Raw genomic sequence first — 26248 nt, 5'->3', positions numbered from 1 at the left:
ACTCCGAAGGTCATCACATCTCCACAAGAGTGCACTGTTCTGTTCGTACGTCACACTCTGCATGTCAAAATGGCCCCTAACCCTTTAACCAATATCTACACCTCACCTCGAGTAACTTGGTGGGCCTCATATAGGGGTATAAATACCTACCTAGTATACGGGCATTATACTTAGTCTCTCTCTCTCTCTCTCTCTCTCTCTCTCTCTCTCTCTCTCTTTCTCTCTCTCTCATGACTTGAATATTGGCCCTAACTCAAATAGTGAAAACCAGTTGTAAGTCAAATTTTGGTTGTAACTCAAGGGACCACTGTAGCTAAGTTTATCCAACTAACTTGCTCAACCGGTTATTGGCTGAACATTGGGCTTATTAACTTTGTTGGACATAAGCTAACTGATAATATGTTTGGATACTGCTGGCAAAACAAGGAATGTATTGAAAACAAATCGATATGAATAATAAAAACAGAAAAGAGATTTTAAAAACTCATGGGTTTTCACTATCATCACTCAAAGTATCCGTACGCTAAACTTTTAATACTTGTTGAAGAAATACCTTGTTACTGGCTTTATTCTTTTCTTCACTCCAATATAAGCCTTCAGTGAATTGGCAGGTAGGACTTTTTCAGGTTTACTACTCTGTAAATGAATAGATGTTAAAAAATATTGCATTGAAATATTATTGTACTATAGATATTAGGAAATTACTCTAATGCTACATATATACATTATTTTTGAAAAGTTATCACAGTACAATGCCTGTCCTTTAAAACTGTGTAAAATATGTAGAAAGTAATACATTTTGCCATTGGAGTCCATAATGAATTTTGGAAATCCTTACACACATGGCAACAGATTGCTGGCATTTTTAAAAAGAGTCAGAGTTGCATTGGATCAATAAAATAAATCTAGACTCATCAAGTCTCACACCAGTGCAAATAGCAAATTAAAGTTGTATACCCAAAAGTTGATTCAAATATGTATTTGTCTTTTCTTCCAGACTTGAGCAATAAGTATAACAATAGTCCCTGATTTCTTGCAGTTTTACAGTAGTGATAAGGGCTGAAAAATCTGGTTCTTGATGAAGAATTTGCCAGTCCACAGGAAAGAAGCAAACTGGATTAAGTAAATGGAGCTGTTGGATTAGTAGTTTTCTGTTTAAATCCTGTACTCTGTCTTTTGCAGTAAATATTAAGGCACAAGGTAGATGATTATGGTTAGGGATGAGAATCATAGAGACAAGCCAAGCCAACATAAGTGTTTTTTAAAACATATAAAGTAGTTTGGATTATATATTGTGTTCACATGATCTTAAGTTATTGTTATGGACTAATGATTATAAAAGAAATCATTAGACATGTAGGGATAGATTTTAAAACATACACGCACACGTCCATGTGCACGCTGTTCCCAGTGCGTGCACATGGACGTGCCAATTTTATAACCTGTGCACCAGTTCACGCAGATTATAAAATCCATTGGCTGCGTGTACATGCATGCGCGGATTTTATAATTCACGGTGCGTGCAAGGGGGGGTGCATTTTTGCAAAGTCCGCATAGCAACGCAATTGGGATTCCCGCGTTCCCTCCCAATTCTCTCCAATTAAGGAGCGGACTGGGAGGGAACTTCCCTAATCCCCTGCCTAAACTTCCTTCCCCTTCCCCTCTCCTTCCCACCCCCTAAACCTAACCTACCTTGCCTCTGTTTTGTATTTTATTACTTACCGCTCCTTGGAAGCAGAAGTAATGTATGTGCGGTGGTTGTCTAATTGATAAAACTGTCTTCATTGTATGGACACTGCCCCCAACCCAATTGTTCATAACCATCGAGTGCTGGGAGCAACTACCACTGCTTTAGCCATTTACCAATCCACAACAGGATATTATCTTCTATCCCATGACTTTTTAATCTTTTGATGAGATTCTCATGAGATACTTTGTGAAAAGCCTTCTGAAAATCCAGATACACTATATTAATGGACTCACAACACGTATGCTAAACTTTTCAAAAAAATCTAACAGATTTGTAAGGCAAGATTTTGCTTTCTTAAATCCATGTTGGTTGGTTCCCCATTAGTTTGTGACTGTCCAGTTCGTCAATAATTCAGTTCTTCAGAATTGCTTCTACTGTTTTGCCTAGAACCAATGTCAGGTTTAGCCATCTGTGATTTCTTAGATCTCCCCAGAGCCCTTTTAAAAAGTGGGCATTCTGTTGATCACCCTCCAATCCTCAGGTACCATAACTGAATTAGAGATTATTAGTAATAAGGCTGCAATTTCAGTTTTGAATTATTTCAGAATGCTGGGGTGTTTATCATTCGGTCCCAGTGATTTTTTTACTTTTTAGTTTGTCAGTTTTTTTCTATTACATCTTCCAGGTTCACTAGGATTTGATTTAATTCCTCTAATTTTCACACTCAAAGAATGTTTCCAATATAGGCATCTCCTCAACACCCTCCCTGAGTAAAGACCAAAGCAAATAATTAATTTAAAGTTGAATTTACAAAACATTAAGCAGGTAAAAATTAGTATATATATGCTTAAGAAGTCTCTACTCGTGTATTCCCTATTTTATTGAAGTCCAAAATATATGGGCTGGATTTTAAAAGGGTTACGCATGTAACCCTTTTAAATCCTCCTTGTGCGCGCAAGTCCCGGGGCTTGCAAAAAGGGGCAGTCAGGGGCGTGGCCAGGGGGCATGGTTTAGGATTGGGGCGTGTTCGGGGGCATGTGGGCGGTCCAGGGGTGTGTAAAATACGCGCATACCCCTCGAAAACCTGCCCCAAGTTCCCCCTGCGCGCACCGAGCCTATGTTGAATAGGCTTGGCAGCACGCACAAGCCCCCGGACGAGCGTAAGACCCGGGGCTTTCCTGGGGGGCATGTCAGGGGCGTGTTGCAGCAGTGCGTCATCCGGAGGCGGGGCCATGGGCATGGTTCCGGCCCGGGGGCATTTCGGGGGTGTGGCCGAGGCCTCCAAAATTGCTCCCGGGTCGGGGAATCGCGCAGCTGGCGTGCGCAAGCTAAGCCTGCCCAAGGCAGGCGTAAGTCTTCAAACAAAGGTAGGGGTGTTTAGATAGGGCTGGGGGGTGGGTTAGGTAGGGGAAGGTATGAGAGGGGTGGAAGGAAAGTTCCCTCTGAGGCCGCTCCAATTTTGGAGCGGCCTCGGAGGGAACGGAGGCAGGCTGCGCGGCTTGGCGTGCGCAGGCTGCCGATTTTGCACAGCCTTGCACGCGCCGACCCCAGATTTTAAAGGATATGCGCGGCTACGTGTGTATCTATTAAAATCCGGCGTACTCTTGTTCACGCCTGGTGAGCGAACAAAATGACGCGCGGGAGTATTTTATTAAAATCTACCCCATAATCTTTAGTAGCAAAAGCAAGACCATATAAAGAGGCAGATAAAGTTATTTACTCTAAAAAGTAATGGTCATTTCTTAGAAAACATTTAAGCTTATATTGCCTGTTTTTAAGAGCCAGGATATACATTATTCAGAAGGTAAACAAATAGAGGTCTGATTGGTTCTTCTTCCTCACTTCCGATATCTTACCCTAGAGAATCATCTATGAGCAGCATAACAGGCAGCTGGCCAAGGAGCTGACCTAGGTTCGCTAAGGCCTCCTCTATGGATTGGAGGGCTTAGTTACCAGTAATTTTGGTGATCTGTTTTCCACACACATGCAGGGCTTGCATTGTCTTGGATCTTCTCTGTGTTTGCATAGAAAAGACCTCTTTCTTCCAAGAGGCTTATACAAACAGTATGTCCTGGTACATCAGATAGGCAGCAGTACATGACTGTCTTATGTCAGAAAAGTTCATCAACCCTGTATCTATCTGCTATGAGATACAGGCCAAGTGCCCATTTTGTGATGTCAGAGAATCCATTTTGTTACATGTATAGTAGTGAATATTAGGGTTTATCCTTGCACATTGAGGATCTCAATGACCTGGAGAAGGATTGGGCAAACTCGTGGACTAATTGATAAAACTGGTAATTTCATCAATGCACGCATGTTATTAAATACACTAACTTACGCAAGTAAAGCAGGACTTACGTGGGTTAAGTCCTAATTTATTTTCACACTTAAAATATATACGCATATTTTTAAAATAGGTGGATAAAACATATTCAATCCATTGATATATGTGGTTTCCATGCACTGTATGCATTCGCATGTAAGTCCACATACATGCATATAGCTTGCAAGATAGAGATATGTGTATCTTATAAAATGCATATATTTCATATGCATATGTAATAAAATACATCAATGCACAGCCTCATGCACACATATATGCCCCTGTGGGCAGTTGTTTGATAGCTATCCTCTTTGCATTTCTGCTATGGTCTTGTCTTCCTTCACCATCCAGTTTTTGAAAGATGTCCTTTTGGCTTTAATAAGCTATTTACCTCACCACTTAACCATGTTGGTAGCTATTTGGTCTTCATTCTACCTTTTTTAATGTATGGAATACATCTAGATAGGGTTTCCAAGATGGTGTTTTTAAACTGTGTCCAAGGTGCATGCAAACGTTTAACCTTTGCAATTGCTCCTTTTAGGTTATTTTCTAAGATATTGTATCCTAGTCTCCCTTTTTAAAGTTAAATGCTACTCACCTCTTGTACCAGATCCTGCGTCACCGTAAAGATTAGATTCAGAGAAGTCTCCCCCTCCCCCTGTCATTTCCAGGAATAGCTGCTCCATGAAGTAATCCTTTGTTTCATCTAGAATCTTTACCTCTCTGGCATGTCCTGATGAGACATTTACCCAATCAATATTGGGTAATTGAAATCTCCCATTATTGTGTTGCCTAATGTGTTAATCTTCTTAATTTCTGTTAGCATTTCACTCCTTCTCTTTTCATACTAGACAGGTGGGTGATGATGATGGTAATAAATCTGCAAGGTTTTCAAACTGGAGGAATAGCTCTAATTCTATTATGGTACAAGTTAGACATTCTGCTCTTAAGCTAAGAAATGTGCTTGTTAATATGTATGTGTAACAGAAATTTACTGATTTCAAATACTTGACATAGCGTTTTAAAGAATGAATATGATTCATGGGAACCTTGGCCCTTTAGGAGAAATTAAAGCTTCAACTGATGTTTTAATTACCATTTCCCATTAAAAATGAAAATGTATCCTACAGTATATTTCCTCATGCATAATGTGCTACTAAAGAGTATTCATATATTATGCCTAATTAAAATTAATAGATTATATTCTCCATGTATAATTTATATCTTCTCCATAGCTACTCTATGCTGTAAATATTTGATTTGGACTATATAACTAACATTTTTGTACATCTATCAAAAGGCAGCTGTACAGATTTTCAGTTTAACTAAAATATTGTTGAGTTCTTATATTTGTGGAGGGTGAGCTGAGAAGGGAGGGTGTGAATGTTTGAGTTATGTTTCTGAATTTTCTCATATTTTACAGTTCTTTTTATAGATTCCTCTACTGGCATTTAGGAGCAAAAACCACACAAAGACCCTATCTGGTGAAAATTGATTTGTATAGCTACTGGGAAGCAAAGGTCAAGATGATTTACACTAAGCCTGTCTTAAGCTCTTGCCAAGGTGCTAATTAAGGCTTCAGTGCACTAATTTATGCTCATGTACCTGCAAATTTAGACTTTTAGCATTCAATAATTAACTGTTATCTTTGATATCCAAAAGCCATTCTAATTAAGACATATATACAAAAAAATGGATAAAATAATCTAATTTTTCTTCTCATTATTACCTTACATAAGTTACTACATAACCTTTTCTAAGACTTGTGATATTCTCATAAATGCTTTGATTGCTTTCAAGGATAACATAAATAAGTTTGCTACATTGACTAAACTGTCTTAAGTATATACAAACACACACATACACACACATGACTTTTTCTTTAAATTTATGTAATTTTAGATGTACAAAAATTGTTTTCAGATAGTTATAGAAACATTGTTTTATACTGTATAGATCTATACTTGGAACACACAATTTAAATCAATTATAGAAAGCATTTATCTCACCCTTGAAAAAAATATTTAATATTAGTCTTTTTTTTTTTTTTGCATTTTCATATTTGCTATATGTAATAAGGCAATTATTTCATAGTTGATGAAAAATCTGTAACCTTCTGACCCTGCAAATTTACTTTTACTTTTCTTAACATTAAAAAATATAATAATATTAATGTTGATAGCTAGAGATATGCAGAAAATTTCAGTTGAATTTAAACTAGACAAATTTCAGTCTGGCTTGAGTGATGATATTGTTTTATTTTTCTGCAGATATACAGGAAACAATTTATCATTTCCCCCAGAAATTATGCAGATTTGCTGATTGACATGGATTTATATTAAATCTGCCTCCTGCATACCTCACAAATCAAGCAAATCTGTTCAAATTTTAATGCAGAATTGCCACATCAAGGGGCATGCATTAGATTTTTTTTAGAAAGTCATATTAATTTGATGAACCTGCAGTCTTTTTTTGCAGGCTTGTCATGCTAGTTGCTGAACTTGTTAAAAAAAAGGTATGCACATTTCTATTGATAGTATCAACATTTAAAAGATTTAGTACTGGTGGAAATTTGCAAACAAGGAGCGGACTGGAAGGGAACTTTCCTTTAGCCCTACCTACCCTTCCTCCCTTTTCCTCCCTGTCCCCTAAACTAACCCTACCTATCCCCTTCGCCCAGTCCTTTCAAAAAAAGAAAGGCACACATCCTCAAGCCAGCAGCAACTGAGCTCCTGGGCCTAGAATTCTCAGCAACTCAAAAATACCAAAGACTAAAGGCCTGATTTTAAAAGGGCCATGCTTGTAAAAACTGGGGGTTATGCAATGGCTGTGCCTTCTGCATGCCATGCACACTTTAGAACAGGCTTGACCACACGCGTAACCCCTGATATGCACAGAAGTGCTGGGCTCTGCAAAAGAGGCAGGCCATGAGGCAAGGTCTGGGAGGGGGGATGGCCAGCACGCACTTCCATGGGACACCTGCTAATGGCGCTGTCCCAGTCCACCCCCCCACCCCGCCTCTCCCCGCCCAGACCTTGCCGCACGGCACGGTCTGGGCGCACAATCACCGGGCCCACCAGTAGTGGAGAGGCCTCTGGCCATGCCCAAGCCCCGCGACCACCCACACCCAGCCCATGCCCCACCCATTTTTTCAAGCACCGGGACTTACACGCTTCCCGGGGCTTGTGCGAGTCACTGGACCTATGCAAAATAGGCTCGGCACGCGCAGGAGCGGGTTTTCGGGGATACACGCGTAACCCTTTTAAAATCCGCCCCACAGCTTATTTAATATGATGATCAAGAACACTAGAGCAGTGGTCCCCAACCCTGTCCTGGAGGCCCACCAGCCAGTCGGGTTTTCAGGATATCCACAATGAATATGCATGAGAGAAAATTTGCATGTACTGCCTCCATAACATGCAAATTTTCTCTCATGCATATTCACCTCAAAGTCTTCCTGAATCAAAATGCAATGAATTAGCTAAATTTTTTAGTGACAAAATAGTAAACCTAAGAAACAAACTCCCAAAAAACAGCAAACAAGCAATCATAAAGCAAAAAAGATATGTTAACATATGGTCCTCATTTATAGAAATATCAGAACAAGAAGTTGAATCAATGATAAAAAATATAAACCCTGCTCCACACAAAATCGATACAATACCAACAACTGAGATAAAAAAGATTACCAATGTAGTAACCCCAACACTAACTAATATCATAAACCTATCCCAAACTGAAGGATTAATGCCAGATACACTAAAAGGGGCAATCATTAAACCAATCATCAAAAAGAAAAACAGTGACCCACTAATCCTCATTAACTACCTCCCAGTCTCAAACCTCCCTTTATTAGCTAAATTAATAGAGAAAACAGTACAGAAACAGCTAGCTGAACACCTAGACAATAATAACTTACTGTACCCTTCACAACACAGCTTCCGAAAACACTACAGCACTGAGACATTACTTCTCTCACTAACAGACAACATACTAAGAGGTTTTGATAACAGTAAACATTACATCCTTATAATGCTCAACTTATCTGCAGCCTTTGATAGTAAACCACAAAATACTACTAAAAAGACTTGAAGAAATTAGATTATGTGACAAAACAATAAACTGGTTCAGATCCTACCTAAACAATAGGTTCTTTCAAGTCCAGATAAAAATCACATTATCAGAAAAATTTAAACTTGAAACAGGAGTACCTCAGGGTTCAGCGCTGTGTGCTACCCTCTTTCACATATATATGCTACTCTTATGTCATCTGCTGGCAGGCCTAGGGATAATACATTACATTTACGCAGATGACATTCAATTAATTCTACCAATAGATGACACAATTGAAAAAACATTAAGTCTAGCTAACATGTACCTAGACATAATTAAACAACTACTAAACCAAATGGAACTGGTTATCAACATTGACAAAACTGAATTTCTTCACCTTGAGAGAAAACATACTGAAATCATTCAAACACTGATAACCCTAAGAAATAACCAGAAAATTGAGCTATCTGAAAAAGTAAGGAATCTGGGAGTAATAATGGACACAGAAATCAACCTGAAGCAACACATATCTATAAAAGTAAGAGAAGGCTGCGCAAAACTTATGGTCCTCAGAAGATTGAAACCATTACTCACACCCGCCCACTTCAGAACAGTATTGCAAACACTTATCTTTTCCAGCACTGACTACTGCAATGCACTCTTACTAGGACTCCCAAGCACATCGATAAAACAACTCCAGATACTTCAAAATACTGCAGACAGAATACTGACGGGAAAAAAGAGGAGGGACCATATAACTGAAACTCTAGCAGACTTACATTGGTTGCCCATCGAATACAGGATAAAATACAAGGCCTTATGTACTAGGGATGTGAATCGTTTTTTGACGATTTAAAATATTGTCCGATATATTTTAAATCGTCAAAAATCGTTAGGGCCACGATACAATACCAATTCCCCCGATTTATCGTCAAAAAATCGTAAATCGGGGGAAGGGGGGGGGGCAGGAAAACCAGCACACTAAAACCCCCTAAAACCCACCCCGACCCTTTAAATGAAATCCCCCACCCTCCCGAACCCCCCCCCCCAAATGCCTTAAATTACCTGGGGGTCCAGCGGCACAGTAAAACACGGCACACTAAAACCCCCTAAAACCCACCCCGACCCTTTAAATTAAATCCCCCACCCTCCCGAACCCCCCCCCCCAAAATGCCTTAAATTACCTGGGGGTCCGTAGCGGCGGTCCGTAACTTAAATTACCTCCGTAGCCTTAAATTACCTCCGTAGCGGCGGTCCGTAACTAAATCGGGGGAAGGGGGAGAGCAGGAAACCGGCACACTAAATCGTGTAGTCTTCAGCCGGCGCCATTTTGCAAAATGGCTGCCGCAAAATGGCGGCAGCCATAGACCAAAACGATTCGACGCAGGAGGTCATTCCGGACCCCCGCTGGACTTTTGGCAAGTCTTGTGGGGGTCAGGAGGCCCCCTCAAGCTGGCCAAAAGTTCCTGGGGGTCCAGCGGGGGTCCGGGAGCGATCTCCTGCCGTGAATCGTTTTCCAGTACGGAAAATGGCGCCGGCAGGAGATCGACTGCAGGAGGTCGTTCAGTGAGGGTTCCAGACCCCCGCTGAATGACCTCCTGCAGTCGATCTCCTGCCGGCGCCATTTTCCGTACGGAAAACGATTTGCGGCAGGAGATCGCTCCCGGACCCCCGCTGGACCCCCAGGAACTTTTGGCCAGCTTGGGGGGGCCTCCTGACCCCCACAAGACTTGCCAAAAGTCCAGCGGGGGTCCGGAACGACCTCCTGCGTCGAATCGTTTTGGTCTATGGCCGCCGCCATTTTGTGGCGGCCATTTTGCAAAATGGCGCCGGCTGAAGACTACACGATTTAGTGTGCCGGTTTCCTGCTCTCCCCCTTCCCCCGATTTAACTACGGACCGCCGCTACGGAGGTAATTTAAGGCTACGGAGGTAATTTAAGCTACGGACCGCCGCTACGGACCCCCAGGTAATTTAAGGCATTTGGGGGGGGGGGTTTGGGAGGGTGGGGGATTTAATTTACAGGGTCGGGGTGGGTTTTAGGGGGTTTTAGTGTGCCGTGTTTTAGTGTGCCGCTGGACCCCCAGGTAATTTAAGGCATTTGGGGGGGGGGTTCGGGAGGGTGGGGGATTTAATTTAAAGGATCGGGGGTGGGTTTTAGGGTGTTTTAGTGTGCCAGCTCATGATTTTAATGATTTTCACGATACTTTACACACCCAAATGGCAACAATACGATTCCCTCCCCCTCCCAGCCGAAATCGATCGTTAAGACGATCGAGGACACGATTCACATCTCTATTATGTACCATACACAAACTAATATATGATAAAGAAGCAGACTGGCTAAACACAGCCTTACGAGTACACATTCCACAAAGAAACCTCCGCTCAGCAAACAAAGCACTACTAACAATCCCTTCAGTAAAGTCAGGAAAATTAACCCAAGTGAGAGAAAGGGCTTTATCATTGGCTGGGCCCATACTATGGAACACGATGCCTCCTGAACTCAGATTACAGAGTAATCTCAAAACCTTTAAGAAAAATTTAAAAACATGGCTCTTTAAAAAAGCCTACACTAAAGAGTCTGGAGGGTAGAGAATGAAAGTACAGGGTAATGCAGATGAGAATGAATTTACTCAATCCTACATTTAAGAAGTAATATCTCAAAGAGAAAGTAACTCAATAATATACCTGGACTTGACCAACAATACTATAATAATGATTTTATTTATGAAATTGTAACCAAACTTTATTGGCACCTGTTAGAATGTACGATAACCTACATTTACTTACCTTAGTCTATGTGCCTATTTTGTAAACCGTTGTGATGGTATATAACTTAGCGACGGTATAGAAAAGTTTTGAAATAAAATAAATAAAGAAATATCCTGAAAACCCGACTGGCTGGTGGGCCCCCAAGACAGGGTTGAGGAAAATGCACTAGAGCACCTCTGAAATCATCTGGAGACTAATATTCAGAACTAGTACTTAGCTGGATAAGTAGGGTCTTATCTGGCTAAGTGGGGATGGCAGAATATTTATTGATGGAATGGAGGAGTAGCTTAGTGGTTGGAGCAGTAGGCTATGACGTGTGGAGTCCCATTGTTACTCTATATAATGCTGGGCAAGTAATTTTACCCTCCAATGCTTAAGGTACAAATTTACAGTGTCATTCGTCAAAATGTGTTATGGTGTGAATGCAAATTTTGAAAGGGAAGGAGTTTGGGTGAGATTAATGAAAATGAGGGGCATTATTGCACCATGGACTCTACCATCAAGCTAGGTTGAGGGAGCATTGTAGAAATCTCATCTTTGTAAGACTTTTCGCACTCCAAATGACATCAAGTCTTCACCGAGGTGTACTGTGCTGTTCGTATGTCTCATTCTGTATGTCAAACTGGCCCCAAAACCCTAAACCACCACCAAAACCTCACCTCAAGTTATTAACTGGCTCTCTCTTTCTCTCTCCAGTTCATCATAAGAAAATGTCTGTCTGGGCACTTCATAGCTTGCGAAGTGAAAATCTCACTGGTGTGATAAATTGAATGTACATCGTGATAAAATACCTATGCAAAGTGCTAAAATAGCGCATGGTGCAGTAATTCTAAAATTATCATAGCCATGCCCCTTTTCCTTTATTGTGGGCATTATTCATGTGAAATTTATAGCATATTGATGAATCTAGGCCTTAGACTGTAAGTCCTCTGGAGATAGGGAAATACCTACAGTACCTGAATATAATCTGCTTTGAAGGGCCAAAAGGCTGAATATAAAAATCTAAAGTAAATAAATAAATAAATATATTCTGACCCATTCCCTGGCTGCCACTTAGCTGGATAGTTATTTATCTGCCTAATTAGTTAGCTGGATAAGTGGTGGATAAGATATGGGCGTTCCAGGGAGGAGCTACTTATCTGGCTAACATTGCAGGATAAGTAGCAATATTCAAGCTTATGTGGTTATGCTAGCAGGATAAGTTAGACCTGCTCAAGAGCAAGTCTAAAATAAGCTGGATAAGGCTTATCCAGCTACATAGTGATTTATTCAGGAACAGCCAGCAGTAAAGCTGTTAATGAATATCCCTTGTAAGTTAGCCTGATAAGGTTATAAGGTTAAATAGTTATTCTATTGTTAATGTTATTAAAGTTGTGGCCATATTGCTCCAAAGTGAATAATGATCTCTGTCATTTGAAGGGTCTATTGGTTGGGGGGGGGGCGGGGGGAGAAGTGATGCCTGTCCTGGGTGCCCCAGTTAATACTTTCACCTGTACAAAGAGGTAGCAACTTTCTTAAAACTTTTTTTTTAATGTGCCTAAGGGTCTCATTTTCTAAAGTATCACAGGCCTGCGATACTTTAAGGAATGAGGGGTGGGGGGCCGAAATGGGGGGCGGGCCTGCGCTAGCCAGCAGCGACCGCACCGTCGCGGTGCGATCGCTGCCGGTTTCGCATCCAATAGCGCCACCATAGAAGGTGTAGCTATTGGGCGCGAACTCGGACGCAAAAAGGGCCTTACCTTTTCGTCGTCCACAGCGTCTTCACGGAGTCGGCCTCGGTGACGCCCCGACTCCTCCTCTTCCGGGGCCGACTCCGCCCCCATTTTGGTATCGCACGCGAGAAGGGACTTTTCGCGTGTGAAACATCCCTTATCGCGTGCGATCCGGATGGAAAATGAGGCCCTAAATGTGCTAATTCTCATAAAGACTATGAAAATTGCCTTTCCCAAAACTGATAGCTAAAAAGCTTTGCAAAATTGAGTAATAATTAATACTGTTGAATGAAATGCAACAAGAAAAGCAACTATCTTTGCTACTACTAAAAGAAAGAAAAGCAGATTCAGAATCCTTGTAACCTATAAAATAATACACAATAAAAGAGTACATACACAAAAAAAAACCAAATTAGATGAAGAGAGACAGTGCTGAGCTGCTTGCTTTTCCTACTAATGTAATCCCACTGGTGGAGGGACTAAATTATAAGGCGAGTATTAATTTTTGTAAAAAAAATTAGGGAAAGAAACACAGCTCTCTAATTAGGCAAACATGGTAGAAGAGATTTTATTCCATGTTATACCTTTTGCACAGATTTGCATTTAATTATTGTAAATAAAAAACATGGGTAGAAGTTGCTTTAAGGACTCATTTGAATGAGTTCACAAAAGCAAAGCTGTAAAAAATAGAAATGCAATGCACGGACCTCTGAAGTTACCTAACTTGTTGGAAAGTATTAAGGAGGTATTTTCAAAAGGATTTACTCACATAAAACTGGGCTTCATGTGCATAAATGAACTTAATATGTATTAAAGTGCTCTTGAAAATTGCTACATATATGCTATTACATTAATACTAGGTTTTACGTGCACAATGCTCTTTAAAAGGATAATTATCAAAACTGCTCGCGTGCGCCCATTTACATGTGCATATAGGCTCACACAATTTTATTAAGTGTGCATATACGAAATATGAGGGCAATGAAATACAGGTACATATGTGCATATGTAAAAATCATGAGTCGTACAAGTTCAGACTTTTCTTTAGATTTATCCAGCTAAGTCTATAAAGCGCTACTTAGATGATCAAGTAGCACTTTTCAGATGTATGCAGCTAAGTAGCATCTGCTGCTAGTTAGCTGGATAAGTCAGAATATAGCCAGATAAGTGCAGTTTTTTTAGCCAGATAAGTTCATATTTGCCCATCTAAGCAGTAGCAAAGGTGCTACTTAGCTGGATAAGACATAATTTAGCTGGGTAGGTGTTCACAAATGATATAACCATGTATTTGTACTTCAAATTTTAAAGAGAGACGTGAGTAGATTTTACTTGCATTATTTAGACACATTTACCCCTGTAAGCCCGTTTTTACACATGTAAGTCAGGGGATATTCTAACATGCACGTGGAAATGAAGTAACCAGTTTTACCATTTAGTCTACCAGTTTGCCCGGTCCACTCGCAGCTGATGAAGAGCCTCCTGGCTCATCCTCCGGAAGACCCCTCATTTCACCCAGACCCCCCCCCCCCCCCCTCCAAGTCATTTTTTCACTTTCATGATGTTTACGCTCACGTACTCCTGGATATTGAGCAGGAGTAAATGTACACAAGTTAGGTGCCACGTTTAGATGCGTAGATTGCTTATAAAATAGAAGCTTATCCATGTAAATGCTGGCCCCAACCAGGAATGCCCCTGACCTGCCCCTTTTTTACTAATGGACCCAGATTTATGCATCTGTGTTGAGGTTTTTAAACTAGCATGTATGTTATTTTTCACATGCAAGTGCTATTTTTACACACAACATTTGAAATTCACCTTTAAGTATGTAAATGTGCTTTTGAAAATTGCTATAATATTAGCTACTTTTATGTGTGTAAATCCTTTTGAAAATTACCCCCCCCCTCCCAATGTTTTTTCCCCATCCATTTGGGAGCATTTTGATACATTCATAAACTGAAGCTATTTCTTGAACTGGCCTTGCTGATAGTCTGAAAACAGCTTAATAAACCAGGAGTTATACTGTAATGTGTTTTGATCTCTAGATTTCATACTCAAAAATAGGGTAAAATTATGAATACCTTCATGTCTTTGAAAAGAAACAGCTTTCTTTCTTGCAACACAAAATATCGCTCCTGGAATTTACTGCCAGACAGGAATTTAGATGGTTCTTCTTTATATTTCAAATAGCCTGCTTTGCCACCATCTGTTGAACTGTGATCTGTTTTGAACAAAAAGCCTCACATTTGTTATTGCATTTCTGGCCTGAAGGTTGTGTTGGTTTATCATATCTTAGAAGATGAAAAAAATCAGAGGATGCAAGATAAATAAACTTAAGTGCCCAAATCTACAGTTTGAGACAACTCAGAGATACTAAACTGGGGAGCTTTCTGACATGAAGATTAGCACAATATTACAGATATTAACATTGGAATAACTTACTGTAGAGGACTGTGAGTGTATGTATCTATGTATATATATATATATAGTGTATGCATTTGATTTCTATCTTTTCTTAGTAGTAAGGAATACATAAAAAGGGAAATACAATGGGGCGGATTTTAAAACGAGCGCAAATAGCCTACTTTTGTTTGCGCTCCAGGCGCAAACAAAAGTACGCTGGATTTTAGTAGATACGCGCGGAGCCGCGCGTATCCGATAAAATCCTGGATCGGCGCGCGCAAGGCTATCGATTTCGTATAGCCGGCGCGCGCCGAGCCGCGCAGCCTACCCCCGTTCCCTCCAAGGCCGCTCCGAAATCGGAGCGGCCTCGGAGGGAACTTTCCTTTGCCCTCCCCTCACCTTCCCCTCCCTTCCCCTACCTAACCCACCCGCCCGGCCCTGTCTAAACCCCCCCCCCTTACCTTTGTCGGGGGATTTACGCCTCCCTCCGGGAGGCGTAAATCCCCGCGCGCCAGCAGGCCTCCTGCGCGCCGGGCCGTGACCTGGGGGCGGGTACGGAGGGTGCGGCCACGCCCCCGGGCCGTAGCCACGCCCCCGTACCCACCCCCAAAACGCTGCCGACACGCCCCCGAAACGCCGCGACGACCGGGCCCGCCCCCCGACACGCCCCCGACACGCCCCCCCTCGGAGAACCCCGGGACTTACGCGAGTCCCGGGGCTCTGCGCGCGCCGGGAGGCCTATGTAAAATAGGCTTCCCGGCGCGCAGGGCCCTGCTCGCGTAAATCCGCCCGGTTTTGGGCGGATTTACGCGAGCAGGGCTCTGAAAATCCGCCCCAATGAGTATATATATATATTAGGGATGTGCAATCATTTTTCCTGAATTAGGCAATGTCAATGATATTGCCTAATTCGGAATGGTTCGGGAGAACCGAAAAACAATTGAATTTTTTCTGAAATTTCGGAAAAAAATTCATTTTTGAGTTAGTGCGCACTAACCCGAAAATCAGGGCCCCCGAAAACAAAAACCCAGAACCGCGGGAAAAACAAAATTCCCGTGGGGGGGGCCCCGAAACAAAGCCCAACATGAAATATTTACCTGAAGCACATCTCTAAGCACAAGAACGATACAAAATCTGGGGTAAGAAGAGTTTGGTGAGTCTGACTTTAATACAAGGAAAAATCATGGAAACTATTCTAAAGAACAAAATCACAGAACATATAGAAAGACATGGCTTAATGGAACAAAGTCAGCATGGATTTACAGAAGGGAAATTTTATTTCACCAATCTGCTACATTTTTTGAAGGGGTTAATAAACATGTGGATGATGATGAGTCAGTGGATATAGTGTATTTGGATTTCAAGAAGGCATTTGACAAAGTGCCCCATGAGAGAATCCTAGGAAAATTTAAAAGTCATGGGATAGGAGGCAATGTACTATTGTGGATTGCAAATTGGTTATAAGATAGGAAACAGAGTGTAGGACTAAATGGTCATTTTTTTCAGTGTAGAAGGGTAAAGAGTGGGGAGTCTCAGAGATCTGTACTAGGACTGGTGCTTTTTAATATATTTATAAATGGTCAGGAAGCAAGCTAAGCATATTTGCTCATTGTCTGCAAATTACATGATCTGGTGCAGACCAAGGTCCCCTGCCAAGTAACATTACTTCTACTCTGGATGGCATGTAAGCCCCCCCAAAAAAATAATGAGCAATTTCAGAAGGGTTTAAAGAGTTTGGGGTAACTGGGGGGTGAATAGCCTATTAAACCAGGGAGGGGGGGAAAGAACCTACCTTTTAACTGGGCAAACTGGGAACAATCTGGTAAAACAGGGAATGGAAATGGATTGGTAGAAGTGGCGTTTACGCGTACAGGCACGTGTCCACTTAAAATTGGGTGCACTTGTATGTGCAGCCAGGGACATGCACATAAGAACATAAGAACATTAGAAATTGCCATACTGGGTGAGACCAAGGGTCCATCAAGCCCAGCATCCTGTTTCCGGCAGTGGCCAATCCAGGCTACACGTACCTGGCAAGCACCCAAACACTAAGTAGATTCCATGCTACCGATGCCAGTAATAGCAGTGGCCATTCTCTAAGTCAAATTGATTAATAGCAGGGTTGAAGAATGTGCGACTTGTGCACATACCTCCTGATTTTGGCATGAGCTGGGCGTATGACCTTCAGATTATATCTCCCCTAAAGAGGATATGCCATAAATGAGTTGAGCACAAGAAAATGTTCAGATCCTAGACTTGACCAGTTTTATTTCTGACAACCAGATCTCCTGATCTGAACTCATGGTTTTAGATGGGAAATAACAAAATATGTTGGTCCTCACTTATTCAAAGCCTTAAGGGCTACCATTAAAAATATAAAATAAAATAAAATCAGGAGCTTAAAGGAAGCCAATGAAATTCATTTAATATTGGATTAACTCTATCCTGTGGAAAGTACAAGCAAGGCTTTCAATATAAAAGCTCCCCATTCCTGCACTTTTCTTTCCATGACCTCATTCTATTCACCACCCCTTTTTATCAGCTGGTAAAAGTACCTAAGCTGTAGGGACTGCTCTGGCTAACCATTCTGAATCTTAATCCCTGGGAGGGCAGGGTTCTCTTTTTATGGGGGGACGCTCTCGCTTATGGCCCAGACGATGAGAAAAGATTGCTAGTTTGTGTGTAGTCATTTAGTGCTTCCCTAAAGGTGAGAGGCCGTAATAATTCAGACAGGAATGCCCTGACCTGCTGTCTAGGTGTTAAATAAAAGTTTACTGATTGATACTCATACATTAAAGTCCATTATCCACTAGTGTGAATTTACATCTGACAAATTCTACAGGTATTATTCGAAGTAGGTAGGTAGGTGTCCTTTTTCCAAACTCTCCCAACGGCTGTGCAGGAATCCTAGTAGAAGTGTCCCCAACTTTACCAAAAAATCCTACCTTTGTTCATCTTCTTCTCAGACACCCAGCTCAAACTGGTCCTTTGATGGTAGAGATCCAAATTAGGTCTCCTGCTCTTATTCTTCCTTCTTTAATGATTCTTTCATCCTTATTTTCTGATCTATCTAGGTAACTTTTCTTGGGGAAAAGTTAGTGGGAACAGGCAAGATTTTTGCTCTGCAATTCCAGTGGTGAAGGGGAATCCAAAATCTTCCCCACTCTTCCTAAGTCCAAAAAATACCTTAAAGCTTAAACTGGATATTGTGTCTGCCTGCATGGTCTCTCGTGGCAGGATCAATTACTAGTGCTTGCCCACTTAAGGCCAGATTTTCAAAGCCGCGCGTGCACCCATGTGTGCGCGGTTCCCGGCACGCACACATGGATGCATTGATTTATAACATATGCGCGCGCATCAGCGCGCATATGTTATAAAATATGTTTCCTGCATGTACATGGAACTGTCCGCACGCACGGGGACAATTTTAAAAGGCAATGCGTAGCGACGCGAGTAGTGCTTCCCCAGTTCCCTATACCCTACCTAACCTTTCTACCCTTTGCCCTCTGCTCCCTGACCCCTAACCCCTTCCTAGCTACATATGATTTTTTTTGTTTTGTTACTTACTGCTCCTCTGGCTGCTGGCGTTCGCTCCCCTGGGACAGCGACTAATGGTGCATTCCCGGCCCGCTCCCACCCCACCCCGCCCCTCCCCGCCCAGACCACACCCTGCAGCCTGCCCTTTTTGCAGGGCCTGGCACTTCTGCGCGTAACGGAGGTTACACGCATGGCCGGGATAGTTCTAAAATGTGCGCAGCACGTGCAAGGCCCTGCCATATGGGGGAAATCCCCATTATTTACACACGCAGTCCTTTTAAAAATCGGGCCTTTAGTATTTAAAGTCTTTGGCCCCCTGGTCAGAGCCCTTTTGCCCCTAAAGAGTATCAGGCTTAAAATCTATCTTTCTATAAATTATAAGAAGGACTTTGCACTGGGAGTGCACTGGGAGGTATCACTTCTAAAATAAACTCCTTTGGATGAAGCTGGGACGCCCTACTAGAGTGTGAAAAAAAGTACATCTTGCTCCTTGACTGCTTCCTCAAACTGAACCCACTGTGTCTTAAATGGCTGGGCTAAATCATTTTCAGGCTTCCAATCCAGACTCTCCACGTGGGAGGGACTGAGGGGTGTGGATGGCTCCTTACAAAGTGTGTCCTAAGAAAGGGAGAGTGGCATCTAGTAGCCAGCCCTGGAGGGTCTGCCACATCACTAGGAGTATTTACTAGGGGTGTGCATTCATTTGCAACACATTGGTAATCCGCAACGTACATGACATATTTGTTGTATTCGTGGGGATTGCGAAACGTATGGCGAACCCCCACAAATACAATGTATCATTAACAAATAAACCCCCACCCTCCTGACCTCCCCAAGACTTGCCAAAAGTCCCTGGTGATCCAGTGGGGGTCCTGGAGTGATCTCCTGCACTCAGGCCGTCAGCTGCCAGTATTCAAAATGGCGCCGATAGCCTTTGCCCTTACTATGTCACAGGGGCTACCGGTGCCATTGGTCGGCCCCTGTCACATGGTAGGAGCATGTGACATAGTAAGGGCAAAGGCTATCGGCGCCATTTTGAATACTGGCAGCCGACGGCCTGAGTGCAGGAGATCGATCCAGACCCCCGCTGGACCACCAGGGACTTTTGGCAAGTCTTGGAGCAACAATGAAAGGAAGGGCAGAATAGTTATGGGAAGGAAGAAGGTGTGCAATTCAATGATGCAGAGGGTGAGTAGGAAGGGCAGGGAGCAAGGGAGTACAACAAGCTTATTCTCAAAGAGAAACCCCATGCAGCATTTCCCTTTTGAAAATTCTGATGTCAAGGAGAGCGTATACGATGTACCTGCATGTATTTGCACTTATAATGTACATGAAAGACTTTCAAAATGAAAGTCCCCCGCCACCACCATCATGCACTTTCCATTCCCTGACCTCCCTCTACCCCAAATCCACCCTTTCTACCAGATGCTAAAAATACCTGAGCTGTAATTAGGTCAGGTATGTTTACCAATGGGGAAAGGGTGCTGGGGGGGGGGGGGATTCTCAATAGGAGTTTTTACATGGGTAAACAGTTGTTTACCCATGTAAAATGCTTTGAAATGTGTGCTTCCTGTGGGCAGTTTTCAGACAGCCAGTGTAGATGCAAAGTCTGTGGGTATGTAACGATGTTAGGTTCTATATTAGGAGCTACCACCCAGGAAAAAGATCTAGGCATCATAGTGGATAATACTTTAAAATTGTCGGCTCAAAGTGCTGCAGCAGTCAAAAAAGCAAACAGAATGTTAGGAATTATTAGGAAGGGAATGGTTAATAAAACGGAAAATGTCATAATGCCTCTATATCGCTCCATGGTGAGACCGCACCTTGAATTCTGTGTACAATTCTGGTCCCCGCATCTCAAAAAAGATATAGTTACGATGGAGAAGATACAGAGAAGGGCAATCAAAATGATAAGGGAAAGGCTGAAGAGGTTAGGGCTTTTCAGCTTGGAGAAGAGACGGCTGAGGGGGGATATGATAGAGGTCTTTAAGATCATGAGAGTTCTTGAACGAGTAGATGTGAATCGGTTATTTACACTTTCGAATAATAGAAGGACTAGGGGGCAGTCCATGAAGTTAGCAAGTAGCACATTTAAGACTAATTGGAGAAAATTCTTTTTCACTCAACGCACAATAAAGCTCTGGAATTTGTTGCCAGAGGATGTGGTTAGTGCAGTTAGTGTAGCTGTGTTCAAAAAAGATTTGGATAAGTTCTTGGAGAAGTCCATTAACGGCTATTAATCAAGTTTACTTAGGGAATAACCACTGCTATTAATTGCATCAGTAGCATCTTCTTAGTGTTTGGGTAATTGCCAGGTTCTTGTGGCTTGATTTGGCCTCTGTTGGAAACAGGATGCTGGGCTTGATGGACCATTGGTCTGACCCAGCATGGCAATTTCTTATGTTCTTAATTGCAAACAGGTACCACAAAAAACCAGAGGAGTTTGCGTCTTCTTTTCATGTGAACCAAACATTTGCTGGAAAACACACACATATTTGGAAATCCAATTTAGGAGTAACACATCCCTACCCCACTTTCTCTCCACCCCAGGAACATCTGGCTATCAGTACCAGTGCTGTAGAAACCTGTGAGTACTTTTCACTTGGAAAAGCAGGGACATTTTCGGCCAGGCCAATTTAATCACATAAATTCCCATTATCCAGAAAGTATCTGTGAATATTGCCCTCATAAGCCAAAAACTTCTTAAAATTACAGGGGGGGGGGATGTTCAGTTTATAACAGGCTACAGAAATTTTCAAAACGAGCTTATTCTTGCAAGTTTGCTTTGAAAGTTATCCCGGTTAAAATCACACACACACACACACACACACACACTAACACCTGCTATTTTGCATGCATAGTTTTGCCAAGAAAATGCAAGCACATGCATTTTAAAATAAAAAAGAAATATCAGTACAAGTCCCAGCTCCTCCCAGACTCCCTCCCCTGGAATACCTTTCACCTTTGCATGTAAAATTACAAACAGAGAAGAAATATTCAACAGCATCAATGCATGTCAGAAACGGTTTATGCACATAACTGGGTTTTTTTGAAAATTACCCTGGGGGGTTTGTGCTCATAAAAGTACACGCCAAAGCGATTTTATGCATACATGTCTTGGTCCTTGAAAGAGGCTTTTATGGGCTGGTTGTGGGGCAGGGACACCCTTTGGGTCCCCAAGCAGGAGTAAACTTTTGTGTGCATGCCATGAAGAGTTCCTTGAGTTCCTTCTAATTTCCAAAGCAGGCTTGTGTGTGTGTGTGTGTGTGTGTGTGTGTGTGTGTGTGTGTGTGTACTTTCTCATGCAGACAACAGCCCTCCATGGGCTGATATAAATTTATCCTCACAATGTGCATGCAGAATTTGATGAAGAGCCATTACTTTTACCCACAGAAGTGCCTTGGAAAATTACTCTCCCTATTTATACACACAGGCCAAATAATCAAATAAGCAAATTGTGGTTCTTTGAATAAATACAATAATAAAATCTCGTCTGGAAGAACAATAACTGCTAGTAAATTCTTTAGAGAAAATCCTGGAGTTTGTCAAGGAATTGTATTCAATGATTGTTTTTTTTTAATTGCTGTTTTTAAATATGAGCAGAAATAGCACCTTTCTGTCATAGTTAAAATAAAGCACTTCCAGGATGTGAATCAATCCGAGTCAAACATTCTACATACCTTCTCACATAACCTACCAAATTGCTGTTTGATTGCGTCTGCTAATCTTTTCACAAGGAGAAAGGCAGAACCGGGTTCAGCTAATGAACTCCACTGCAGGACTTGTTCCAATACTTTTTCCTTGTTGTGTAGAGGACGCTCTTAAAAAAAAAACAACAAAAGGCAAACAAAATAGATAAGCATGCTACATGGAAACTATACTATGAAATATATTAAAAGAAAAGCTGCAAATCTGTCTTAAGTGACATTTCTGTCTTTTTTTTTTGTGAAGAAAGTGGAAATGGTTACAACTGTGCAATTGAAATGTCCTTTCATGTACCGTTCGGCTATAGTAATGACATGGTACTGTTTCGCAGGCCTGTAGGTCTGCTGCAATTTCTCTCCTACAGCTCCAAAGGTCTGCTATAATTTGCCACTTTTAAAAAGAGCATTCAACTTCTGCTAACATTAAAGGGGAAAGGAAGTAACACAGAATGTATTTTTTTTTTTTTTAACTCAGCAGTTGATTCCATGTCTTGGAATTAGTTTTTCTTTGGACACTGAACAATAAAGTTCTAAGTTGTTAACAAAGCTAAAGTGATGAAAGGGACATATTGCAGTCACTCATAATGTCTAAATTGTTGAAAACATTTTGTTCACAAATTTATAGGGTTTCATCAAACAAATGCAAATCGTTGCTTGATGGAAAAGCAGAGAAAATGGCAGTGCTCAAACAGTGTAATCCTTCTGTAAATTTTCATTTAAAAATCATAGCAATGGCTGTCTATCAAACTAAAAAGCACTTGCACAGTTCCTCTGGTGTATAATTTGTGATTCCCATAAGGTAAATGGAGTGACCTGCAGAGTGCTGGAGATAGCACAGCTCTCTCAAGATCTAAGATGCAGTAAAGTAAACAGATTAACAGGTAGAAAGCTAATATTAAATATTAATATCAAATACATGTAAAATAGAGTGATTTAGCATGATTTGTTTTTTAATTCAGCTGTTGACATATTTCAACTATCATAAAATGACTGCAAAAGAATTATCCTTTTCAAGATGCAGTGAAGACAAACTGAGCTGTATGAGTAGTCCTATTGCATCACACATACATAACTGATATCTTTTGATGCATGACTCAGAACTCATTGGATTGTGAATTGCATTTTAAGACATCAATGCAAAATGCATGTCGTGCAAATCCATCATTTTGATTTTCATCTTGCTTTGTTTTTATAATCTTTTTTCTCTGATTTAAATGAGAAAGTATGCACAGTTACATAATATGTTATTTAACTACACGGTAGCTATTATTAACTTCGTAAAAATGATTATACTAATATGCCACTTCCTAGGCCATTGTCATCAGGGGGTTACAAATCCAAATCCACAATCAAAGTAGAAGCTTATTCTTAAGGTCTGCAATATCTTTGTGATTTGTGAGTATTGTACTCGCACAATCAGATTTTATTACTGATAGTAAAAACGGAGCACTGAGGATCCACTCCTCAGCTCCACCCTTCATACATGGATAATTTATTTTTACATGCAGTATATCAAATGTAATATATAATAGAGATGTGAATCAGAACTGAAATCCGAACCGATTCTGGTTCCAATTCACATCTCTAATATATAATAATAACACTAAGCAAGGCAGTCACTGGATAGCACAGCACCCTGGGGGGGCCGATGCAATAAGGGGATTAGCGCCTCTACAACGCACATCCAACGCAGAGTGAAACTAATAGCACTCATCATATTCAAATGCATGTGAATGAGGCTATTAGCTATTCACTCCCTATGCAAAAAAAAAAAAAAATGTGCGTCTAAGACGCACATTTTAGCGATCAGAAATTAACGCCTTGCTGGAGCAGGCGTTAATTGCTGAGCGCTACAAAAACTAGTACAGAAAAGCAGAAAAAAACTGCTTTTCTGTACTGCCCCTTGGGATATTAAGTAGGAGGCAGTACAGAAAAGCAGTTTTTTTCTGCTTTTCTGTACTAGTTTTTGTAGCGCTCAGCAATTAATGCCTGCTCCAGCCAGGTGTAAATTTCTGATCCCTAAAATGTGCGTCTTAGACGCACTTTTTTTTTTTTTTTTTGCATAGGGATATTAAGTAGGAGAAATAACTCTTTAAAAAAATAATAATTAAAAAAAAGTTTAAAAAAAGCACTGACAGGGGTTAGGAAAATGGACACTGATAAATTCAGCATCCATTCTCGGAATCTGACTACTGGCACCAGAAAGAGTATATTAAGGCACTTAATATTAAAGTGATGGACACTTAATATTAATTTATTCACTCCTTCACTTATTGCCCATTGGTCCTTTTCACTGACATTTGTCATTGAAAGGACCAATCCCCTTTCAGGACACCCTTCTGAAAGGTGATTGGTCTTTTCACTGACATGTGACAGTAAAGGGACCAATCGGCAATAAGTGAAGGAGTGAATATATTAATATTAAGTTTTGGACACTTTAATATTGATTTATTAAATCCTTCTGGTGCCGGTAGTCAGGTTGGGAGAATGGATGCTGAATTATTCAGTGTCCATTTTCCTAACACCTGCATGTGCGCTGGTTAGGAAAACGGGACGCTGATAAATTCAGCGTCCATTTTTTTAGCTGGCGGACAGCCACCGACAGCAGACCTCTGTCCGGCTTGTGCTGTCAAGGTGGTGCTAGGGGTGCACAATTGCCCCTAGTGCCTCCTTGATAGCGCAAGCCCTAATTTAAATATTGCATCATGCCCCCAAGAGAGGTGCCTGGGGGCACATTATGAAAGCGGGCACTGAACACACAGCTCCTGCTTTCAGCGCAACTTTTTTGCATCGGCCCCTGGGTATGGGTTACTTTACTGAAACAAGTTCCTTTACTGAAAAGTTGTGAGACGATGTTCGTCCAGTCTGAAGGAATTTAGTTGACAGAGAAAAGTTGAATATGCACATATGGAAGAGTATCGCTGTCTTATTCAAAAGTTGGTTATGAACCTCAGCTCCTGATGAAGTCACTTTTTCTGCGAAACCGGACATTTGGAGCTGTTTTGAGACTTATAAAAGCGATGACAATTCATACACAAGGATAGATAAGAAAATTGTTTTCAGAATTATTGGATAAAAAAGAAAAAATAATATAAGAAATGTTAAAAAAACCCCGCAAAAACAGAAAATGAATGCCGCAGATGATTAGAAGTCTGGGCGGCCCCCGCTTTGAATATACAGGGTCAGGCTTGATGATGTGGTCATAGATTTAACAAAAAGGTTATTGACAATATTCTTTGGGAGCGGTATTTTCTGAACTATTTTCCAATAATATTTCCTTTTTGGATAATTACTTTTGGCACCCCCATTAGTTTGTATACTCACAGATTGAATCTACAGGGCAGCATGCCTGCCCCTCCCCTCCCCCGGTTACTAAATAGGGCAGTTTCTCTGCCTGCTCACCCCTTGAAAAGGCCCTACCTCTAAGCCTCACCCTCATCTCTCTCCTTCCTAACCCATTCACTCTCACCATCAGATTCCTTTCCTTCTACCCTGTTCATACCTCCTAGCACCATCACATTCCTCTCTCTTACCCCTCTTAATATTGCTGAACTCTGTCCCTCACCTTTCTGCCCCTATAAACATTATCAAAATTCACCTATTTCTTCCATCCCACCCCACTGCTGATTTGCCAAGTCCTGTCCACCTCTATTTAGTATTTAAACTACTTAGTCCTGCTACCTGCTGCTTATGATATGGAACTCCCTTTACACTCACCTCCTGCTAATGCTAATGAGCCCTGCTCCCTCCCTCCCAACTCAGAGACTTCCCATCCCCTATCCTTCCTGTTTACCTCAGGAAGGTAGCACAACAGCTTCTGCTTTTGCTTGAGCTATGGAAGGAAGGATCCTAGGATGGGTGTTATCAATGAGAGCAGGAGGGTAAAGAGATCTAAGTCAAATTTTTCTGAGATTCACTTTTAAAAATTCAACAAATGGTCCTAGCAGATATGGAGACAATCTGAAAGCTACACTAACCTTGAACCAGGTTGAATTTTATTCCTTGCTCAATCTTGAAAGTGAACTATTTGTACATCATTTGTTGAAATACAA

At 41.4% G+C, this 26248-nt stretch overlaps 1 protein-coding gene across 5 annotated transcripts in view; it reads right to left on the bottom strand.

The window, feature by feature from the left end:
* The window catches only part of ARAP2 (ArfGAP with RhoGAP domain, ankyrin repeat and PH domain 2), a 619943-nt gene that overhangs the window by 49370 nt on the left and 544325 nt on the right, over nucleotides 1-26248 (bottom strand). For all 5 annotated transcript variants that reach the window (XM_029589653.1, XM_029589667.1, XM_029589686.1 and 2 more), the window contains exons 27-29: nucleotides 22190-22312; nucleotides 14634-14773; nucleotides 554-636 (exon numbers count right to left, since the gene is read on the bottom strand). In XM_029589653.1, the coding sequence (XP_029445513.1) occupies nucleotides 554-636; nucleotides 14634-14773; nucleotides 22190-22312 (346 nt within the window). The remainder of the gene's footprint in view (nucleotides 1-553; nucleotides 637-14633; nucleotides 14774-22189; nucleotides 22313-26248) is intronic.

The sequence above is a fragment of the Rhinatrema bivittatum genome, chromosome 1 (genome assembly GCF_901001135.1).
Source record: "Rhinatrema bivittatum chromosome 1, aRhiBiv1.1, whole genome shotgun sequence".
Classification (NCBI taxonomy): domain Eukaryota; kingdom Metazoa; phylum Chordata; class Amphibia; order Gymnophiona; family Rhinatrematidae; genus Rhinatrema; species Rhinatrema bivittatum.
Note: the sequence above shows the minus strand (reverse complement) of the source record. Positions and strands in the feature narration are given on the sequence as shown.